The 22,050-nt window shown below is 46.8% G+C and overlaps 1 protein-coding gene across 10 annotated transcripts in view; it reads right to left on the bottom strand.

The window, feature by feature from the left end:
• Rapgef1 (Rap guanine nucleotide exchange factor 1) overlaps positions 1-22,050 on the bottom strand; it is a 129,293-nt gene that overhangs the window by 84,358 nt on the left and 22,885 nt on the right. For 8 of the 10 annotated variants that reach the window (XM_076845202.2, XM_076845205.2, XM_076845204.2 and 5 more), the window contains exon 1: positions 19,166-19,375. The exons of 1 other annotated variant lie outside the window; for it this stretch is intronic. In XM_076845202.2, the coding sequence (XP_076701317.1) occupies positions 19,166-19,229 (64 nt within the window). In that variant the 5' untranslated portion in view covers positions 19,230-19,375. Of the gene's footprint in view, positions 1-12,429; positions 12,508-19,165; positions 19,376-22,050 lie in introns of those variants that run through there. One more of the 10 variants, XM_076845206.2, reaches the window with a different exon arrangement.

Raw genomic sequence — 22,050 nt, 5'->3', positions numbered from 1 at the left:
CAGAAGCCACTATCTTGGAGCTGGGGCTGACTCTTGGGAGGACTGTCAGGCTAGCCTACCTGCTGCATGTCCCTCTGACAGACTGGAGCAGTGGTGTGCAGGGTCCCCTCCTCCACTGTGTTCAGGGCATCTCCTTATGAGTGGCTTGCCAGAAATACTGTGTCAGTGTCACGTGTGGCTTGGCCCAGTGAGAAGAAAAAGGGAACCAGAGATTTAGAAGCTCTTCAAAACAGAAATTCAGATGTCCCATCCAGGTGGTGTCACGTTAGGGCTTTGGTTAAATCTTCCCTGGTTCTCAGCTGAGGGAAGAGCACCTCGGGCTGAAATTCTGCAGTCACTGGCTGGGGCTCTGCTTGCTGCAAAGTCTGATTTCATCACTTGCGAGCTCTGAAAGCATGGACATCAAATCTCCCCTCCTCATTAGCAAATGGAGGCAGGACACACTAAGGCTGCTGAGAGTAGTTAGAGAGAATTCGCAGTCATGAAATTAAGCTTTTTTGCACAAGTGCCTTGTTCCTTTACATACTTCACAAACAGTTACCAAGAATAGGGATATTTTTTCCTATCATTCCAGTGATCAACTTCATTAAATATAATAACTGATGCCATAATTTTATCTAAGCTACCATCTCCATATTCCATTTGTCAAGTAACATGATAATTTTTCTTTTTCTTTTGAGATGTGCGTGATCTGCCTAAATTGTCCAGGTCCCAGTAATCTTCCCACCCGGTCTCCCAAGGAGCTGGACTTCAGGTGCATTTCACTGTAATGGCTAAGTGACTCAATAATCTAAGGACAACTTTTGGGGGGGGGGCGGGGAGTAAAATATGCTGGGGATGGAACCCAGGGCCTCCCCTCAGACATGCCAGGCCAAGTGTTCCACCACTGAGCTTCAACCCCAGCCCCAAGGACAAGTTTCAAGGGGGAAATACCTAGTGCAGATTCCCAGGATTGGCCAGGGTTTTTTGTTTGTTTTTACTTTTTAGTTGTCAATGGATCTTTATTTTTATTATTTATATGCAGTTCTGAGGATCGAACCCAGTACCTCACACATTCTAGGCAAGTGCTCTACCACTGAGCCACAACCCCAGCCCAGGATTTTTATAATGTTAAATATGTAGCAGTGACACCTGGCAGTGACCTTCTTAAAGGCTTTGTTATTGCTGCATAACGAAATACCACAGATTGAGCAGCTGGCAGTGGCCACCTGCCTCGTAGGCTCTGGGGGTCAGGATCCCAGCACAGCACAGTCAGATCTCCCTGAGGCTGTAGTCAGGTGCTATAGGCACAGTGCTTGCCTGTAGGTGCCACCAGGGAAGGGTCTAAAAGTGATTACAGGAGACCAAAATGTTCCACCTGAAACAGACTTCTTCAGCAGGTTTATTCTGACTCACAGACCACAGTAAAGCTCTGTCCTTATGGAAGAACTTGGCACCCATAAAGAAAAGCTACACTGGTAAAGGGGTACGCTAGGAAGCTGCTCAGACTTCCATGGCCTGAGAGACTCTATAGAGTAAGCAGGATTCCTCCCTAACCCCAACAGGAGCCCCAGCCCTGCTCTTTCCTGAACAGCACTTCTCCTGGTTCTGCCTGGTGGGACGCCTGTGCCTGCCTAACTAAACATGGTTTACTTCTTGCTGATCTGTTTTATGTCAATTTAATCGTAGTCTCATCAGGAAACCTACAGGGTGAAGGGAAGCCATTTTTCTGCCCCCTACCCAGAGAGGATTAAGGGACCCAGCCCTTGCTGGTTGAAGGATGGAAGACGCCCTCAGCTCAAGAATGTCTCCAGAGTAAGTCTGCTGGCAAGATAAGCTCAATAACCTCACCCTGGGAGTGACATCCCCTGCCTTCCCCACATTGGAATCATAGGTCCTGTCCATACTCAAAGGGAGGGGAATCTCACAGAGGTATGGACACCAGGAGGCAGGAATCAGAGACCACACGGGCATGGCCACCTTACAACTGTCCAATTGAATCAAACTTATAATTAAATGCAAATAAACTAATTCCACCCCAAAATTTAGACGAACGGAATTGGTTTACGGACTACATGGCCCGTGTCCTTGAGACTGCACTGTTAGTAACCACAGGACACGCTGTGGGAGCTCAGGACAGTCATCACAGGGTCTTCCCCACTCTCTTCCTGGTGTGCCTACTACCATCACTGGGATCTCAGTGGCTCTCAGTCCAGCAACATCACTACCTGCACAGTAAGCCTGACCCGCCCTCGCCCCCTGGACTGAAGGAACATAGCATCAGGCGGTCTCCTGAATCCCAGGGCCAGTGGTGCACAGACAGAACAAGAGACAGATAGAGAGTGGAGGTGGGTTAAGTACTTTGGGAGACCACTTTCATTTCCACTGATGAACACCTGATCCCAGGAGAGAAGCAACGGTTTCCTTAGCCCTGCTCATCTTTTAAGGTGCCAGTATCTCACTCCCTGCTCTGACTTTGGAGGAAGATAGCAATTTCCTTCACACCATAGTTCCTAAATATAAAATTAATTCCTTTATTTGCTCTACAGCAGAGGGCTGCAAACTTTCCTTTTAAAGGGCAAGATACTAAATATTGTTGGTTCTGTGGGCCCCAGTCTCCTGTAACAGCTCAGCTGCCACTTAGGAAGGTAAGGTAAGTGCATGAATGGGTGTGGCTCTGTGCTAATGAAATTCCCACTACAAAGCCAGGCAGCTGACTGATCTGGCCAGTAGTTTTTGATTCCTGCTCCAAAGAAATAGCACTGTGGGTTGGGGATGTGGCTCAAGCAGTAGCGCGCTCGCCTGGCATGCATGCGGCCCAGGTTCGATTCTCAGCACCACATACAAAGATGTTGTGTCCGCCGAAAACTAAAAAATAAATATTAAAAAAAAAAATTCTCTCTAAAAAAAAAAAAAAAGAAAGAAAAAAAGAAATAGCATTATGGCCAGTATGGGGACACACCCCTTTAATCCCAGCTACTTGAGGCTAAGGCAGGAGGATGGCAAATTGGAGGCCAGCATCAGTACTCAGTGAGTCCCTATTTGAAAATAAAAAATAAAGGGCTTCAAGGAGAGAGGGGGGAGGGGGAAGGGAGGGGGAAGAGAGCAGAGTTAGGGAAAGGGAGAAACAGCATTCCATCCCAAGGCTGAGAAGACCACAGTGGTTCTCGAGGGTGATGCTGGTGGGGCATGATGCTGCCTTACTCAGTGCATCCCCGCCTGTGTGTATTGCAGCTCCACCATACAACTGGACATCAACCCGAAGGGCTGCCAAAGCCCACCTTGAAGTCAGTGTCAAGTCACATCCAGACCATCTGGATACACTAGGTTCCTCTGTTCAAACCATTACTTTCTCCCGCAGACCTTCCCTGACCTCCCAACTAGGTAACTGGGTTGGAGCTTTCTGCTAAACTGTGCCTGTGTGGCTGGCCAGTGTCATACCTCCTTCCTCCCCAGAAAAATCAGTTTTGCTTGGTGCCGTCTCCAGTGCCCAGTTCAGGGCCAAAGGCTTAGAAAGTCCTCACTGACATCCGTCAAATGGATTGGAGAAGCTGGGCACAGTGGCGCACACCTGAAATCCCAGAGGCTCGTGAAGCTGAGACAGGAGGATCGCAAGTTCAAAGCCAGCCTCAGCAACAGCAAGAAGCTAAGCACCTCAGTGAGACCCTGTCTCTAAATAAAATACAAAATAGAGCTGGGGATGTGGCTCAGTGGTGGAGTGCCCCTGAGTTCAATCCCCAGTACCCTCCCCCCACCCCAAAAAAGGACTGGAAGATTGGATTCCATGATGTGCTTTTTCAAACCCAGGTACTTTATAGACACAGCAGTTAAATACCATCACAAAGTCTTTCCACAATTACTTAGTTGAACTATAAAGAGAGTTCTGGCAAAAAAGGAAAATCAAAAATAAGACAAACATTCCAACTGCCGAAGTTTAACATTACTGTGCAAGTATAATAAAATTACCAATCATATCCATTGCATTAAACATATCCATTGCATTAAACGAACATCATGTGAAGCCAGCTCTGGCTTCTCCACAATGCTGGGACGTTTGGGAAGGTGAGCCTGAGTGGCAGTTTTGCTCAAGAACCCTCAGTAGCACTGCAGAGTGGCCACAGAGCCATCCACCAGGAGCCCTCACCCCTCCACACAAGCCTGCTCTCCGTTGAACACACTTCCTTCAGACTGCACTTTCTGAAAAGAGCAAGCCCCCTCAGCTTGTTCTTAGCTGGAAGAGGCAAAGGAGACACATGGAAGCAAATCAGTCACTGGCACAGCTAGCCTCCTGGGACCCTTTGAAACACAATGCTGGCGACACTGAACTCCCACCTCTCTCCTGCAAGCCATGTACCCAGGAGGTGCCACCCCACATCTCACAAAGGTCATTTTAATATAAACAGGAAATTAACTTGTCACTCCTGACACTGTGTCATCACAGGGTTGGGGCCCTTGGAGCAACCTCTAGTTACCTGCAGGAGGACACCTGGCAGAGCAGTTCTGAGAATCATGTGAGCCACTCATGGATGGAGGCTTTCTGGGACCCTAATGAGAAACATTTTCATTAGGAGCCCAACTGCCCATGAAGAGAAAGAAAAACAAGTTCAGCGGGGTCTCTCAACCTTCTTCTGGGTTTGAGCAGCTCCCTCCCCAGGCACAGGTGCCAGGTAAGAGGGAGAGCTCTCCAAGTGGACATATAGCACTGTCCATTGAAGCTACTCCTGTAAAAAGCCCCCGAATCCCACAAGTGAAGAACTTTGGGGAGAAATGAAGTTAACTTCTCAAGTATATGAACATCTATAGCCAACAGTTTAGACTTCCATGGCTAATGCCAATTGAAAAGGCCCTAAAAGAGCCACTATCCACTGTTTATACATGAACCAAATAAACAACATGGATTTCCTCTCATGTTCCACGTCTCAGTGGACGGCAAGCACCTTCCAACACAAACCAGAAACCTGAAGCCACCCAGGCCCCCTGCACTCTTTCAAAACCCAGAGCTCATTCACTGCTAGCCTATTTACATTTTTACCTTCCAAGTACCCAGGGACTCTGTGCTACTGCCCCCAGCCTCCAGGACACCTAACTCACCCTCAGAGCTGCACTCCTGCCTCTCCAGGGCTCTCTCCCTCCGAGCCATCATTTTTTCAAAGCACAAATCTGATCTCTTCCTTCTTTATCAATCTCTTAGAGAGACAGGCAGGCACACAGACAGACAGACAGACACACACACAGATGCACACACACACACATACCATTGAAAATGCTTTGTGGCTCCCTGGCTTGTTGGTACCCTGAACTCAAGGCTCTGACAGGGCTACAGTCCACATCTCAGGTCCTAAGTGCCTCTGCCTCAGGGCCTATACCTATGATCTCCTCCCTCCCCAAGAGCCCACTGACACTTCACCTAATTAACTCTGACTTAGCCTTCAGAGCTCCACTCTGATCTTTCCTAGTGATTATCAGTCTGTAATTATGTACCTACCCAGCTATTTCAGCTTCTTTTTTAACCAGAGTTCCCTAGAGCCCTAAAGCAACTATTGAAGTAATGAATCATAGTAGCTTCTCTCTACACATCTAGAATGATACTAGCTATATACTGTCCCTGGAAGACCTAAGAAAACAGTCACACCAGGTTCAGATGAGGAACCAGGTCTGGAGAGATATGCACCTATAGTACTGATGCATAGTAGGTTTTGTTGCCTGAAAATGAAACAAGAAAGTGATCAATGAACCACGCACCCCATGTGTTGGCTCCTTCTCCCACCCCACGACTCCTGCCCAGTCTGCTCCCTTTCCTGGGACTGTCTAAACCACACAAGTCACCTCAGACATCACACGCAGCATGACAGCTAGCTGCAGCTCAGGAAGGACACAAGGACCCCAGTGAGGCACCCACCTCGGAGCCAGTCCTGGCTAGGCTCCTTGGCATAACCCTGGTGCAACCTGTGGTGAGCCAGTTAACTCCTACCTGTCTCCTACTTGCAATGGGACAAAGGGGGAAGACACTACCAACCTAGCCTCAGATGTCCCATGACACTTAAGGTAAAAAGGAAGGTAGAAGGTGCACAGAACGTAAGACATCTCCTAGGACCCAAGGAAAGCTGTGCAGCTGGTATCAGGAGGGTGAGAGGGAAGGATACTGCCCAGAACCAGCACCCAGCCCTCCCTGGCTCTCTCTGCCCCAGGTTCTCTGCAGACTCTACCTACAATACAGGCTTAGTCTCAGCAGGAGCTCATCCACTCTGTGGCTTTACATATGATCTGTGCCAGACTCCCTAGTTCATACTTCTGGCCTGGACATACATTTAACTGTACACTCTGCCTGGCACTTGGAGATCTAAGAGGCTGCTGTCACACTGAGCAGGACCTGGTCTTCCTCCACGACTGGCTTCCTGACAGCTGTCCCATCTGAGTTGACAACAACCTCACCTGCACAGTGGCTGCTAGGGCCAGAAGCCCTAGAGGCATCCTTGATCCCTCTTTTTCCCACCTCACATCCATTCATCAGGAAATCCTGTTGGCTCTAACTGATAATATACGTCTGGATCTGACCACTTCCCAGCCTCTCCTCTGCACCAGCTCCCATGGGCTGCTACCCTAGCTCTGCTGTGTTCTCAACACAGGAAGCACTTATTTTAATATTTTAGGGCTGTATGTAGCTGAGTGGGAGAGCACTTGCCTAGCATTCACATGCTCTGGGTTCTATCCCCAGCATGGCAAAAAATAAAATTCCTGATTATTTCACTGCTCTGTTCACAACTCTGTAATAGCTGTACATTTCTCTCATAATGAAAGCCAAAGCCCTTGTAGTGCTCCTTAGGGCTCATGGGATCTCACTCAACTCACCCCAACATTCACACTATTCTTTGAAACACCTACCAGGACCCCCTGCTAAGATTGCTTCTGCTCCAGGTGTGCTTGGCCAGCTCCCTTAGCTCCTCCCAGACTTACACAAACTTCACCTTCAAAATGAGCCACGTCCACGGGGCCTGTTTAACTTATCATCTGAGCCCCACTGCCTGGGACCCCTACAGTCTCCTTCCTTCCTTCCCTGCCCCCGCCCTCAGCACTTATCACCTTCTCTCACACTTCATACAGAATTCCCCAGTGGATAACATTTCCCATTTAGAAAGTTAAGTCTTGCAGTAGATCTGTGATCCACGTGACCATGCCTGGTACATGGAAGTGTCTCATCAACCATTACTACAGAAATGCACAGAGGCACTTCTTCTGGGTGCTCCTCTGTCTTACTGTGGAAGCATGTCCAGGGTGCCTGGCTCCATCCTGTAGGATTCTTCAGTTCAAATGCCCACCAAAGATCTCTGGGTCCTGGTTCAAACTCTTGGCCCGAGCCAGCTCATCTTTCCAAAGCAGGCCTCACTACATAGGTCAAGGCCAGCTGCCCATGGATGAGCTATTTATTGCCAAAGGTCCTCGGGTAAAACTGGAGACTAGCAAAACAATCTGGAACTGTTGGGTGTAGGAGCAACAGCTCTCCCCAGCTGGCAAGCTCCCTGCTGTACTGGAGCTGAGGGCCACGATGACTGTAAGCAAAATCCCAGAAAGAGTGGGAAGAGCTCCATCACACTAGGCCTGCAGGCCCCAGCCTCCACCCAGAGAGGGCTGCTGAGAGGATTTAGTGCAGAAGAGCCATATCATGCCCTCATCTCACCCTGACCATAAACAGATTTGTTGCCATATATTACTGGCATAGATACTTCCTAGCAAAAACCAAAACACAATAACCAAACAATTGCATTCTGCAGGTAGGCAAACATTCTTTATAATTCCTCACTGCTTTCCCTTTACTGCTAAAGATTTCTAAATTACCTTAGAGGCAGGAGGAGTTCCACTACAGTGTTCTGGTTCCAGTGCACCCAGGACACTGAAGTCACCTGAGGCTCCAGCAGGGCAGTGACAGCTGCTTACTTAGCTCATCAGGGTGCTGTGGGCAAGAAGCCTCAGATCCTCATGACAGGGCAGCTGGCCTTCCTGAGAGCCAGGCCTCCAGGAGAGACAGGAAGGCACAGCATGGAGTCTTAGAAGATTCTGCTCAAGCCTGATCTAATGTGGGAGGGAATCACACCTGGGAGTCAATGCCATGAGGCAGACTGCTAGGCCATGCTGGACCACAGTCATCTCATGTAGACCAAGGCCTGTTTTAAAGTGCCCAGGACTAACAAATGTTTTTTATTTTTTAAAAGAATTTTGAGAAGGAAAATAAAGAAGTATGTGCATCAGAGATTCTATGTGGCCTGCCAAGCCTAAAATATTTACTATATGAATCTACAGAAAAAGCCTGAGGCCCCTGCTGTAGACCATACATTCCTGGTGAGTGAAGAGATGTCTTAGGGTTGACTGGCTTTACGTGACGTTCCCCTTTACATGGAATCTAATCCCTAGTGAGCACCTTAGGGAAGTAGGTACGCAGCAAACTCGTTCCAAAGATCACGATGGTAATCACCAAGAGAGGACAGGAAGGAAACAGGCAGTGATTCCTTGCCCTACAGTAGATGCTGGTAGATATAGTTTGGTGCACGGGTGACTAAGCAAAAAAGCAACACAAGGACACACCTTCAAAGTGTGCAGCAATCATCAAGGTATGAAGACTCCAGCGCATAGGTCTGAAAAACAGTGACCCCAAGGGCCTCGAGCTGAGTGCTGCAGCAGACTCTCCTGTACTCCTCGAAGAGACAGCTGCCACAGTCAGCCTTCCTTTTACAGATACACAAGTTGAGGCAGACAGAAACTAAGTAATTTCCCCAGGGTTACATGGTAAATAAATAGCAGGAGACTATTCACTTTCCCTGCAGACTACAAAAAACACAAAGACCACCTTTGCATCTTGCCTGCCCCGGAGCCCAGGCAGAGCTAAACTGGCAGGGATCCTAAAACAGGGACTCTGAGAGCAAAGTTTGTGAGCTCCCTATACAAGCAAGTGTAGAGGGCCCTGAAATGCCTGATGGAGACTAATGACTCACTGACTGCCCCTCTGCCTAGAGAGAGCTTTAAACATGTTTTCACTGAGGTCTCTGCTCTCTAACCAAATGTCATCTTTTCTGAGACTGGAATTAGCCCCTGCCCACCCATCCCTTCAGCTGCTTTCTCAATGAGCTTATTGGCTGGCAACTGTTCTAGCCCCAGGCTCACCAAGGTTCTGAGGGGCTGCTGTTCTTTTTTTTTTTTTAAGAGAGAGTGGAGAGAGAGAGAGAGAGAGAATTTTTTAATATTTATTTTTTAGTTTTTCGGCAGGCACAACATCTTTGTTTGTATGTGGTGCTGAGGATCGAACCCGGGCTGCACGCATGCCAGGCGAGCGCACTACTGCTTGAGCCACATCCCCAGCCCGGGGCTGCTGTTCTTACAGCAAATTAAGGGGATATCCGATGCACAGAGTTCAGGCGAGGGCTTTAGTGTGGGCACAAACAGACTACACTACCCCTGAAGAGCCTTGACTCTGCCGTGGCTCCACTAGCCTGCTCTCCTGGGATTCACAAACCCGAGAAGAAGGACTTGCCCGAGGCTACACAGTCAGTGACAGAGCCCAAGTTCCCAGATGCTTATGCTAACTTGCCCACTCTCTGGATCCCACTCTGGAAAGCTTGACTTCCAGTTGGCTGAGGAGACAGGTTGATTATGACAGGCTCTGGAGGGCAAATGACCTGAGCAGAGGGGCTAGTTTTGGACTAGTGGCAAGGTGGCCCTGTGCCAGGGACAGAAAGAAGGGCAAAGAAAAAGATAGGATAATGGAAGTCAGAAGACCTGCATGCAAGGGGGCTATCAGGACAGGGGAGTCAGCTGACAGAGGATACATGAAAGGATGGTCAAGAGACACCAAGGGACCAGCTGAGAGCAGACACAGAAATCTATCTCAATAAAAGCCCTAATTAAACACACCACTGTGACCTCAATGGGATTCTAATAAATACAGTTGTCCAATCCCCATGCAGTAAACAGGCAAGCCACAACAAGATAATCACCTCCCTCCGTCCATTCCAATTATGAGACACTAATTATCTACCAAAATATTACTCCCATGCCCAAAGAGGAAAGACAGGAGGTGGCACTCCCATCAGCTCCTGTACATAGACACCATGAGGAAACGGAGCAGAGAAGAATGGGTCTTACACATCAAAGACCAAGATATGGGTCCCAACTCTGCCACTCACCAGCCTGTGAACTTAAGCTCTCATGCTCTCAACTGTAAAATTAAGCTAATAATCTCAGCCACAAAGAATGCTTGTGGATCAAACACAACTTCATAGCCCCAGAGAGGTATGGCAGACTGTTGGCAAAACTGCCAGGCACAATGACACATACCTGTAATCCCAGCTACTCAGGAGGCTGAAGCAGGAAGGAGGATTAGAAGTTCAAGGTCACTTTGATCAATTTAGCAACACCCTGCTTAAAGTAAAAATATTTAAAAGGGCTGGGGGTATATCTCAGTGGCAAAGCACATGCCTACCCTATGTAAGGCCCTGGGTTCCATCCTCACTACTGCAAAAAAAAAAAGATACTCCCTACTTGAAACCACACATCTTTGCAAGGGGGGACATTACCCTCCCTGCATGTCTCCAGGTGACCTGTTGGAGGCACAGCAGTACCCTCCCTGCAGCTGACTGCAAGTTCTTGAGGGACAGGAACCCAAGTCCAGAAGTGTTAAAAATACCTAATTTTTTAAGCTAAGCACTGTGGTGGTTTGTTAGCCATGAAGGTCTGCTAGAATAACAATGAAACACAGCTGTTACAATTATGACCTCTCGTTTACCATTGAGTTTTCCTTCTCTGCTGGATGATTCCCATGAGCACTCAGTCATCATTATTTTGCCTTTGACCCCATCACTGCAACTACCAGCCGTGTCTTCGCTCCTTGCAGCAAAGTTTCTCAGGCCAGCTCCTCCCTTTGGTTCCCTTTCATTCTTTCACCCTCAAAGCCCTAGTGACTGCCATGCTACCAAATCTCATGGTCAAGTCTCAGCCTCGTGTGACCTGACTCAAGTCAGCATCATTTGCCTCCACTGCTCCTCTCCCTCCTCCTCAGCAACACTCCCCATTGGCTTCCAGGATGCTACCGTGTTTCCCTCCTAACTTCCTGGAAGGTCTTTCCTGGGCTCTGCTGGTCCTCCCCAGGTGCTCCCCTTACTGTTCCTAGAGTGCCAGGGTTCAGGCCCAGTCTCCCACCTCCTCTCACTCACTCCACACTCGGTGTGGCAGACTAGAAGCAAAGGCTCAGTCTGGCCCTGATTACAAAGACAAGGCAATCACAGAATATCTAAGTCCTTTTCTAAACTGAAAACCAGAAATTTTTTTTTTTTTTTTTTTTTGCAGTGCTAGGGATTGACCCTAGAGCCTCACATCTGCTAGGCAAGTGTTCTACTTCTACTCCACATCCCCAGCCCTATTTATTTTTATTTTAAGTTGCCAGGCTGACCTCAAACTTGAGGTCCTTCTGCCTCAGCCTCCTAAGTCCCTGGGATTACAGGTGTGCACAACCATAGCCAGAACCAGAAGATGCAAAGGAAGAGTGATTTGTTTCTGATTCACAGAGTACAATTACTACAAAAAAAACACCCAAACCAAAGACATTGGAGGCCAGGGGTTGGCAAAGTTCTGCTTATAACCCAAATCCCCTCAGCCACCTTTTGCGAGGCCCTCTTTTTATAGCTTGCAAGCAAGAATGGTCCTTATATTTTTTAATGAATTTCATTTAAAGTCGTTATATAAGCATCTACATAATAGTCTCAATTTTGTTTCTTCTAAAATATTCACTATCTGGCCCTTTAAGGAGTTTACTGACTCTTAACACAGATCAAGTATCCTGGGGCAGACTCCTCAGCTGTAGTCTACAAGAGCCCCTGTAAGAGTCCCCAGCACTTCAGCATGAAGTGACTTCTGAAATCAAGTGCCTCATAGCATCCCTGAGAAGAACTGGAGAGGTAATTAGATATAAAAGTGGCTGCTGGCTATTGCCATTATCTTAAATAATGGTGACGCCCTCTAAACAGCTGGAAAAGAAAGAGCTAAACACGGAAATGCACTGTACGCATGTTCCCAGGGCAAAGCACATCCTAAAGCCAGTGGTGAGGCACAGACATTGTTCTAAACTTGGAGAGATCTGATGACAGAGCCGTTTCCTTCCCTTTTCTTACCCACGCCCAAAACAACACCCTACTCTTCTCATGAGAAAAACTCTTTCACACGTATGGTTTTCATTTCCTACATCTGAGCTTTTGCTTAATAAAACACAATGCTCGGGTGATTAGAGTCACACGCCCACTGCATACACACACAGGAGCCAGCAGGGCACACTGACCTTTAGCACCATGCCTACACACAGGAAGCCACTGGCATCGCCTCATACCCAGCCCACTGTTACACACGTCACTGTGTCACACATGGTCTATGGATACAGGCTGTGCTGTGTGGCATGGCTTTGGTATTACTCACATTTGTTGTTATATCACTATCCTGATGGACCACGCCACACACTAGCTACAGGGTGTCAGACCGGTCACTTCACTTCTCTAAGCCTCAGTTTCTTCCTGGTAAAAATAAGGGAACCATTTTAGAAGATTTTTTTTAACTTTCTAGCTCAAGACACCAGTGACTCTAAAAGCATGCTGAATAACCTTTTGCTTTTAAACCTTCTCTCCCAACTCTGGACCTATTTATGATCACATCCCAACATGGCTTCAGATCTCACTGATGAACAGACTCAATAGACTCAGACACACCCTTACCCATCGCAACTGCTTGGACACCTCGAAGGCAGCAAGCTGCTAACGGACCATGCCCCATCATACATAAGCAGGTGGCAAAGGAGAGAGTCGGCCCTCAACAGTAAAGAGCAAAGGGGATGCGCTGGGTCCTTGCCCTGCTGCCCATCAGCAAGCACTCCACCAACAAGGCCAGCCCCTCCAGGCTCACTCTGCAGCTTTCCTGTAAGGGAAGTCTTTAATAATCACTGCTCTCTGGGAGACAGAGGACAAAAATCTGCCATGGCAAGTGGGTTTCCTTAACAAGGCTTCAGGTCTCTCTTGATAAAACTCAGCACTGGAATGGGACTATGTCAAACCCAAATCAAACAGCTGTGGGAAATCAAATTTTTAAAACAAAATGCGACCTTTGGCACTGATAATGGCTCATGGACTTCCCATACCCATTCCCTGAGCTCCACGTCATCAGATAAGTCACCAGTATGGCATTAGCAAGTGTAGTTTGAGTTTTATAAGAACGATTTTAAAAGGACAACATCAGTACTGATGTGCAGTTTGCTTGTGGCTACACATTGCTCACACAGATGTGGCCTTTTGGAAAACAACATGACAAGATCCTTTAGGCCTCTCCAACAATCCTGGCCAGGAGCTTTAAGCTGAGCCTCGCCCTGAGGAAAGCATCCAATGGAATCACAAGGCCTTTGTATGGAAGCTACTCACTGCCACCTTACCTTAAGAGCAGAAACGGGATGTACTTCCCATATTTGGCAGCAGCGAGTGAGGTGATAAGTTGTGATCACTGACATGACAGAATGCCAGTCATTACAGTAGCTGTGAAGACCATGCAGAAGATGATTTAAAGGGTGAAATTATTTGCACATGCTGACAACATGTGAAAAATGTGTGTGTGCACAGCAGCTGTGGGGAAAAGAATGGCACCAGCCAACACCTATTCTTCCACTCACCTTCAGGTTCTTTAGCTCTAGACCCTGAGCCTGCACTTTGTCAAGTTTCCCCATTTTTCTTTAATAATGCAACATCAGGGCTGGGGATGCAGGTCAGCAATAGTGTGCTGGTCTGGCTTACACAGGTTCAGGGTTTCATCCCTGGCAACAAGGGACAAAATGTAAGAGCATTTCAACAAAAATAAAATGTAACTCTCTGCATTTAGCCCCCAAATAATACCAATAATACACTTACCAAACACTTACTTCATGCCAGACATTGTTCTGAGCAAACATGCACAAACTGCTTGATCCTCCTGCCACCCTATGAAATAAATACTATTTGCTGGTGGAAAAACTGAGATCCAGAGTTTAAAAGCATACCCAAGGTCAGCCAATGGAAAGTGGGTTGGCAACCAGGCTCCAGCATTAGGCTCATAACCCTGTATATCTATGAATAAAACAATCACAACACAGTACTGGAAAGTGGGAAGTTAGTATTCAAGTCAGCCAGAGTAGCTCACCTAGGCCTGTCCTGCAGTAACCATTTAAAAGGCATTTAACACCACAAAAAGCATTCCCATGCCCACAGAGTTCAGCCAAACTGAGGCTTTCTCAAAGTGCTAGAAGCAGCAGTAGTTTGCAGATGTGAATGACAGAGACCAATACCAATGGTCACTGAATCACAGATGTCAAGGGGACTGTTTTCCCTTTGACTGAGAGAAGGAAATGGGTAAAGAAATATCCAAACTCACAACTAGTTGGGATCAGGAGAAAGCTAGGCCTAGGACCCATGTCCATGGACCTGATAAATCCAGGTTCTTCCTACTTGGCAACATATGATAACAAGCATTGCTATCATTTATTAAATGTTTTCTGTATGCTGAAGGCCATAATTCCTTTACATGAATCATCTCATTTAACTCTCACAATACTCCCTGGAAGTGGGAATCATTATAATCTCACTTACAGATTAGGACATGCTTGAGAATATAAAGAGTTTGTCCCCTTCCCTAAGCTGGAAGGCACGGGGCAAGTGGACAGAGTGCAGACTGGGCCCTTGCACATTCTGGAAAGACACTACCTGGCACATGGGTATCCAGCTCCCAGATTCCTCTTCACTACTTAATGTGCAGAGGCAAGTCTAAACACCTCTTGCTGGCTGCAACCAAAACTCTAAATTTGCCCCTACAGCACAGGAACCTAGACAGTGAAGCCAAGGCAAATCCTTCCCTAGCTCAGCCTCTGCTTGCCAGTCTCCTGCCCAACACCGCACATCCCATGCAACCAGGTGGTGGGCTGAGCATTCTACAGTCAGCCCTTCCACGGGTGCTGACTTCATTCACTGACACGCACATTGTGTGTAAACATGCAGACCATTAACATTTTCATTTACCAGGCTGGTATGGCCTCAAGCTGCAGGGTTCTTTGAAGGAGACAATAATTCAATTTGTAATTACTGATGCAATTTTTAATTCCCAAGGAAACCTCTGCCCCCATGTTATACTTCCCAGGGCCAAAATGAACACTGTAAGCAACCCTTTAAATTGTTTCTGAGAAAGGAAGAGAGAGCCTACCTGCCTGCCTCCCAAGAGAGCAGGATTATGGGTCTGTTTCAAGAAGTTCAATTTCAAAGTTTCCCTAGATGTCTGGGTAAATAATCAAAAATTAAATGTTGATTCTTTATAAAGGCCTTTTGTGAGATGATCTCCTAAAATGTGAACAATCCTCAGTAAAATGACTCTTTGCAAATCCAGAATTATTGCAGAGTAGAGGACCACGTACCTGTTTTTATTCTCCAGCATCTCTGCCATGGGGGTAAAGAAAGGCTAAGAATACAAGTGCCCAGGGCCCTGGCCAGCACTGGTAGATGGCACTCCATGCACATCCAGGGGCAGCAGCAAACAACAGGGCGTTATCCTTGCTATCCCCATCCTCATTCACAACCTGGTGACAATGGACCAGGCAGCACTCCAGGGGCACAAGGGCCATGTGCCCAGCCCTTAGGGGGTTCACAATCAGGTGGTAAACAGATTTTTCAGATAAAAATTCCCATTGTTTTGAAGGTAATAAAAAAACTTGGTAAGAGGCAGTCACTTGGAGAAGGTGAGGCCACAGGGATTCAGTTGTTCAAGGTCAGATGGCAAACACAGTTGTAGAACTGCTGGAGCCCTCAGGGCCACACTGCCACCACTGTCTCACCTGATGCAGACCTTCTAGAACTCATGATGGCAATGAGTCGAATTCATCAACCACAGAAATTATTCATTTCTGTGAAGAACATAAAGCAGGGGATGGGGTTGTGGCTCAGTGGTAGAGCGCTTGCCTAGCACATGTGAGACACTGGGTTCAATCCTCAGCACCACATAAAATAAATAAATAAAATCAGGTCATTGTGTCCATCTACAATTAAAAATATTAAAAGAAAAAGAACATAAAGCATTTTTGTTTGGGGCTGTAAAAATATTTTTAAAAAACAACCAGAACAGTAAGTTGGACAGCATGCTGTTGGTCCCTGGCTGGGTACAAGTCCTGCACTGCCTGGAATCATTTGCAGTTGCAGATAAGCAGAGCTGGGGGGGGGGGGCGGGGGCAGGCCTTTCACACAGGTGTTCCACCACTTCAAAATTCCATTTTTTTAGAACTGCACTATAGAAACAAAGTAACTGATCTAAATCACAGACAATGATCTCCTTTAAATTCCCCCTTCCATCCTCCTGGGCTCTGACTGAAGTCTGATTTCCAATACAGGGCAGAAGGCTGGGCAGAAGTCAGGGTCCACCGGGGCTGTCCTGGTCACCTGTAGCAACCAGGAGGGCGAGCCAGGTCTCCCACTAACTAGCTCTGAAGCAGACCCTGACTGTGTGGCTTGTTCAAAACATGCACAGCTTCATAACAGAGACAAAATAGCACGCCATGAAGGCCTACTCCTCTGCAGGGCAGGGAGCAACTCAGGACACGGCTCTGGGTTCTGACTAGGAAGACAAACTCCATCCTGGGTCTGGCTTATGTGTGTGTGTGTGTGTGTGTGTGTGTGTGTGCGCGCACGCGCGCAAAGACAGGATCCTGGCCAATGGGATCCTGGGCCACCAGTTGCTCAACTCTTCATTCCCCACCCACATGAATCCTCAAAGCCCTCCTGGTCTTGGGGGTCCTAGAACTGCACTCACCCTGGTGAAAAAATACACTAAACAAAACAGCAGGTGGAACTCCCTTGAAATTCATCTGTAAACCCAGCTGCTTCTGATGAATAATATAAGAAGTTTTAACTCTTAATATTGTTAAAGAAGAACCAGAGATAATTCAAAGTAAGTATATAAATTTCTACCATAAAAGTGGTGCTTTGAGTTACTGGATCAAGGCTGATTTTCTTCTGGGCAGCTGGAGACATCAGCCCACAGACACTGAGTTCAGAAGAGTGCAGGGTCCTGACCCGCCTTGGTAAGCATGGCCTATGCTACAGGTCATCCTGAGGGACACTGCACTGCAGTGATTCAGCAGCTGGCTTTTTCATATTTTTAAAAATAGTTTCAAATATATTAAAGAAAATTTAACTAACTTCATACATCCCTGACCTGGGTGTTGATATTTTTTGAACTGGCCTTGTTCTGTTCACATAGGTACCATTTACTTATGTATGTATTATTTTGCTGAATCTTACCCACCTTGCCCTGGTGGCTGAAGGTGGAACCAAGGGCTAAGTGCTCCACCACTGAGCCACACCTCAGTCCCCAAATCATTCTAAAGTGAATCACAGACAACAGAACTCTTCACCCTTAATACTTCAGCGTGACCAGCCCAAAAAAAAAAAAAAAAAAAAAAAGAACACTCTTCTACACAGCTCAGCGCTGTTGCCACATGGAAGGAAAGTAACAATAGGGACTGGGATGTAGCTATAGGGTAGAGGCAAGCTGGCAAGCTCCAGGCTCCGGGCTCCATGAAGAGGGGTGGGTAATGGCTTCCCATCATAATCTTCTGTCCAGTTCTCCCCAGTTGTCCCCCAAATGTATTTGATAACCCCTTGTTAAATCAGGATCCAATCAGTGAACACTAAGAAGTAATGTTATATTTTCTCTCATTTGGAATCCAGAGAGAAGGGGGGTGGATCTCATGAAAACAGAGGGAGAGCAGGAGAGAAGAAGAAAGCAAGCAGAGGGAGGGAATGGAGGAAGAGGGAGGTTCTGGGGAATGAAACTGAACAAATTATGTTACTCACACATACGAACATGTCATTATGAATACCACTCTTACGTGTAATTATAATGCACCAATTTTATTTATTTATTTTTTAGAGAGAGAGAGAGAATTTTTTAAAAATATTTATTTATTTATTTTTTAGTTTTCGGCGGACACAACATCTTTGTTTGTATGTGGTGCTGAGGATCGAACCCGGGCCACACGCATGCCAGGCGAGCGCTCTACCGTTTGAGCCACATCCCCAGCCCCTATTTATTTATTTTTAAATTTATTTTTATTGTATTTTTTCTGTAACTCTCTATCCTGGTTCTTTTTGTTGTTGTTGTTGTTGTTCTAATTAGCTATACATGACAGTAGAATGCATTTTGACATACTATACACAAATGTAGCACAACTTCTCATTCCTCTGGCTGTATATGGTAATGCACCAATTTTAAAAAGTAACACATTAGACAAAAGAATGATTACAGAGGGTCTGAAAAGCTGGAGCTTGACAGTAAATTAGCATCACTCTATGTTTCCCTTTAAAACAGAAAAAAAAAATTCTACAGTGTTAGCATTTCTAGGCATTTTACTCCAGTTTACTTTTTTGTTCCATTATCACACCCGTACACAGTTGCCAAGGAGCTGTCTTGCTGTAGATCACATGCTATCATGACTGTTTCTGGCAAGTCAAGGTGAGGACCTGGTGAAATCTGGCAAGTACCACTCCTGACATGCCCTCCGGGCCTGTGCCCTGCTGGTCTACTGTGTTAACAGCAGTGGAAGAGGTGTCGGACATTGAACTGCCCAGGATTTCACTGTTAGAAGGCCCTCAGGGTCCAGGAGCACTGCCCTGCTGGGGCTTCCTTCTCCTCAGATCTGACGCTGAGAGGAGACCCTTAGAGATGGAGTAAGTCTAAGATGGATGAACACGAGAAATTTTTACAGAAGGTACTCTGAATTCGTTGGAAAGGCGATATATATTTAAAATCTATTAATAACATTCTCTAAAACAAAAATATCACAAAAGACTTAAACTCTTGAGTATCAACACTTTGACTTTGGAAAATGTCTTAAAAGCTGTACAATTTCAACAAACAGACCCATCTACACTGAAGAAAACATCCCAAGTGGAACTGAATTCTCAGCCAAGCCATCATAATGAGATGTGAATCATTTTATTCCTTAAAAGTGTCTGTTAATTTCCTTAAACCACTCTGGACTGTGGAGTTTTCTGATATGCAAGGTGTTTCCCAGGCAGTTTCAGCTCTGGCCGTGAGCCAGTCTCCCAACAGAAGCCTGCCTCCCTGACTCTTCAGGAAACCAAGGCCAGGACTTTCTTACCTTGTTTCCAGGGGCACAGTTGGCTTCGTCTCAAGGGTTTCTGTTTTTCTACAGCATTGCCCATTCTAAAGTCAAGGGGATCACAGGGCTCTTCCAAGCCCAGGCGTCTTTGTTGAACAGCAAATAAAGACCACGGAGTCACTGGCAGAAATGGGATTCATCTCTGGGATATTCCACATAACCCGGCAGCAGAGCCCTGGCACACCCTCCCGAGGAAAAGGAGGAATTCTATTCGGAAAGGCCTCAGCCTCTGCCTTTCAAACTCTTCAGTCCCAGGGAGGAAACCAGCAGAAAGGGCCTGCTCGCGCCCTACCGGTGGGCCTCGTAATAGTCTATATTAAGTAGCTCTTGCCCGGCTGTGACGGTTACTCATCAGCAAGCCCTAGAGAATGGACTGTGTTCCAAACTCTCAATACGCCTTCCCTGTGGGAGAAGGTGAAGCTGAAAGTCACAATGGGCCAGTTCTGGGGTGTGCCTCGAGAAGCAATCTCACAAAGGCAGAAGTCACACTTTCTATAGAAGGGTCTCACTCCCAGATCATGCGCCCCCATTGGCAATCCATCAGTGAAATAGGCTGCGTCATTCATACTGTGCTTCCAAGAAGAAAACCAAACACCAAAATACAAGCTAGGCCTGTTTCCAAAAGAAGACCACAGGGCACAAATGTAGCCAGGAGTCTGCAACCTGGAGCTCCAAGCCTGCACCCCATGTAGCAGTGACTGTGCTGGAGACAGTGTTGCAGCACCTACATTCTAAGAAGAACACAAGGACACAAAGCCATTTACTCTTTGGTAAAACAGAAGAAAATGTCAAGGTGAATGACATTTAATTCAATCCCAGAATTTGGGGTTAAAAAAACCCTTAAGGAACCCCTTGAGTATCCAGGGTAAGAGTGTCAGCTCTGGGGCCACCCAGCTGGGCTCAAATTCCAGCCCTGCTATTGTCCTTGCCAACAAGTGCAGCAGCCTTGGTTTCCTTATCTGTTAAATGGGCAACATGTCAGTCTCACCTCCTCAGCTATAATGAGGATCAAATAAAAGAAAGCGATTATGCAGGACTGAGCATGCTGCCCAGTGGTCAGGAAGCTTTTGGCCCATGGGCACTGTTAAATGTTCATAATCTTAGTTGTGAGGCTATGTTAGCTCAGGGGGGGAGGTTTCCTGCTTCAGTCATGGCATGAACGTAATATATGGGAGCAAATTATAGAATTATAGGATTGGAAATATTTAAATAAAGGCCCACAGAAACAAAGAGATGGAATTCCAGAGAAACTCCACGCTGTGACAACTTCAGCCACCCTGGCTGTGGTATTGCATCAGCCCCAGCTCCATCTGAAGAGATGACCTTGTCCATTCATAGCGGATGAGTGAGCTGGACCAGATCTCTACAAGGTCTTTTTTAAAACATAATACCTTATTTTATTCATTTATTTCATGAGATGCTGAGGATGGAATTCAGTGCCTCATATGTGCTAGGCAAGTGCTCTACCACTGAGCTACAACTTCAACCCCTCTATAAGATCTTTACAAGATCTTAAGTCTTCATATTTTGATCACAAATATAGGAATCATTTTCTAAAGTCATATCCTCAGATTCCAAACTTGGCAAAGCAAATTTCACGTGTCTGTTTCACTTCTTCAGTGAGGCAACAGCCAAGAGCAAAGTCATGAAGGCTCCGCTTCCTTTCTGATCCTAAGCTCCTCCCAGGCCAACTGCAACCCCAGCTGGAGAGCCAAGGGCAGGAGCTCTGCATGCCCACGTCCCATGGCATCCATCAGCTGGCACAGCAGCCCACCCCACAAACTCCCCTCCACTGATCAACTCCCCTGCCAAGATGCTGCCAAGGGGCTTCCTTGATTTTTCCCAGTAAACACTGTGCCAGTTTTCCTTAGGTAAAATGTTACATCAACACCAGATGTAATATCTGACCCCCTTTCTTTCAGATTACGTTCAGATCATCTTCAAAACCACAGTAGATCAAAAAGGCTCTGATTAACAACTTGCATCTTAATCTCCCCTTTCACCCAAGCCAAGCTTTGACCTGCCAACACATGGCAGCACTGACAATGCCACCCAGCAGGCAGATACCTGGCACACGGCACAGCTTAACTGCTGAACAAACAGGCAGACAGGTGAAGAAGCACTCGACTTGGTTAAGCAGTTTGATCATAAGTAAACCCTCCTTTCCTGGCAAGAGTGGAGGGAGGCAGCTGGAGCACGGCTACACCTCCCTGCCCTGTGCTAGGGTCTCAACTGCACCTCTGTTCCCCTGTGCCTAGGCCTGGCAGTATGGCAGTCCCTCACTGGGCCCACACACTGAACATATCACGTAGGATCTGGGCTCAGATTTGGCCCTGCAGTTCCTTAGCTGCCACATTCGTAACGGTGTGTGCATAAGCAAATACACCCCAAAATCCAAACAACTCATGTCAGGAGGATACTTTCAAATGAACTGGGATTTCTCTGAGAACAACTTTTAATGAGAACTCAGGTTCAACTGCCTCTCAGGTAATCACAGCCCCCAAATGATCCAATGTGAACTATTCTGGGTGGGAGAGGGACAGACAAGCAGAAGAACCTGATCTCATGGATTCTTCCCAAATTCCCAGTTCAGACCAAGTGGTTTAGAGCCATCACCAAAGGTGGCCATGCTCGTCATCCAAGATGGACAAGCCACCACCTCCGATTCATACTTTAGGGAGATAACGTGAGACGAAGACAGGACAAATCAAAAGTATAAAGCTGCTAGAAGTTGAAGGCTCACTATTCAGCCAAGGTGGTATTGACAATCCTGCACAAATACTTGGCAAGGATCGAGGATGAGCCTGATGCTTTCGGTCAGACCACAATGACCCCAAGTCAGCCGTCGCTCCTTGAAGAATGAC

This window comes from Callospermophilus lateralis, chromosome 2 (genome assembly GCF_048772815.1).
Source record: "Callospermophilus lateralis isolate mCalLat2 chromosome 2, mCalLat2.hap1, whole genome shotgun sequence".
NCBI classification, from domain to species: Eukaryota; Metazoa; Chordata; class Mammalia; order Rodentia; family Sciuridae; genus Callospermophilus; species Callospermophilus lateralis.
This window is presented reverse-complemented; position numbering and strand designations above follow the sequence as displayed.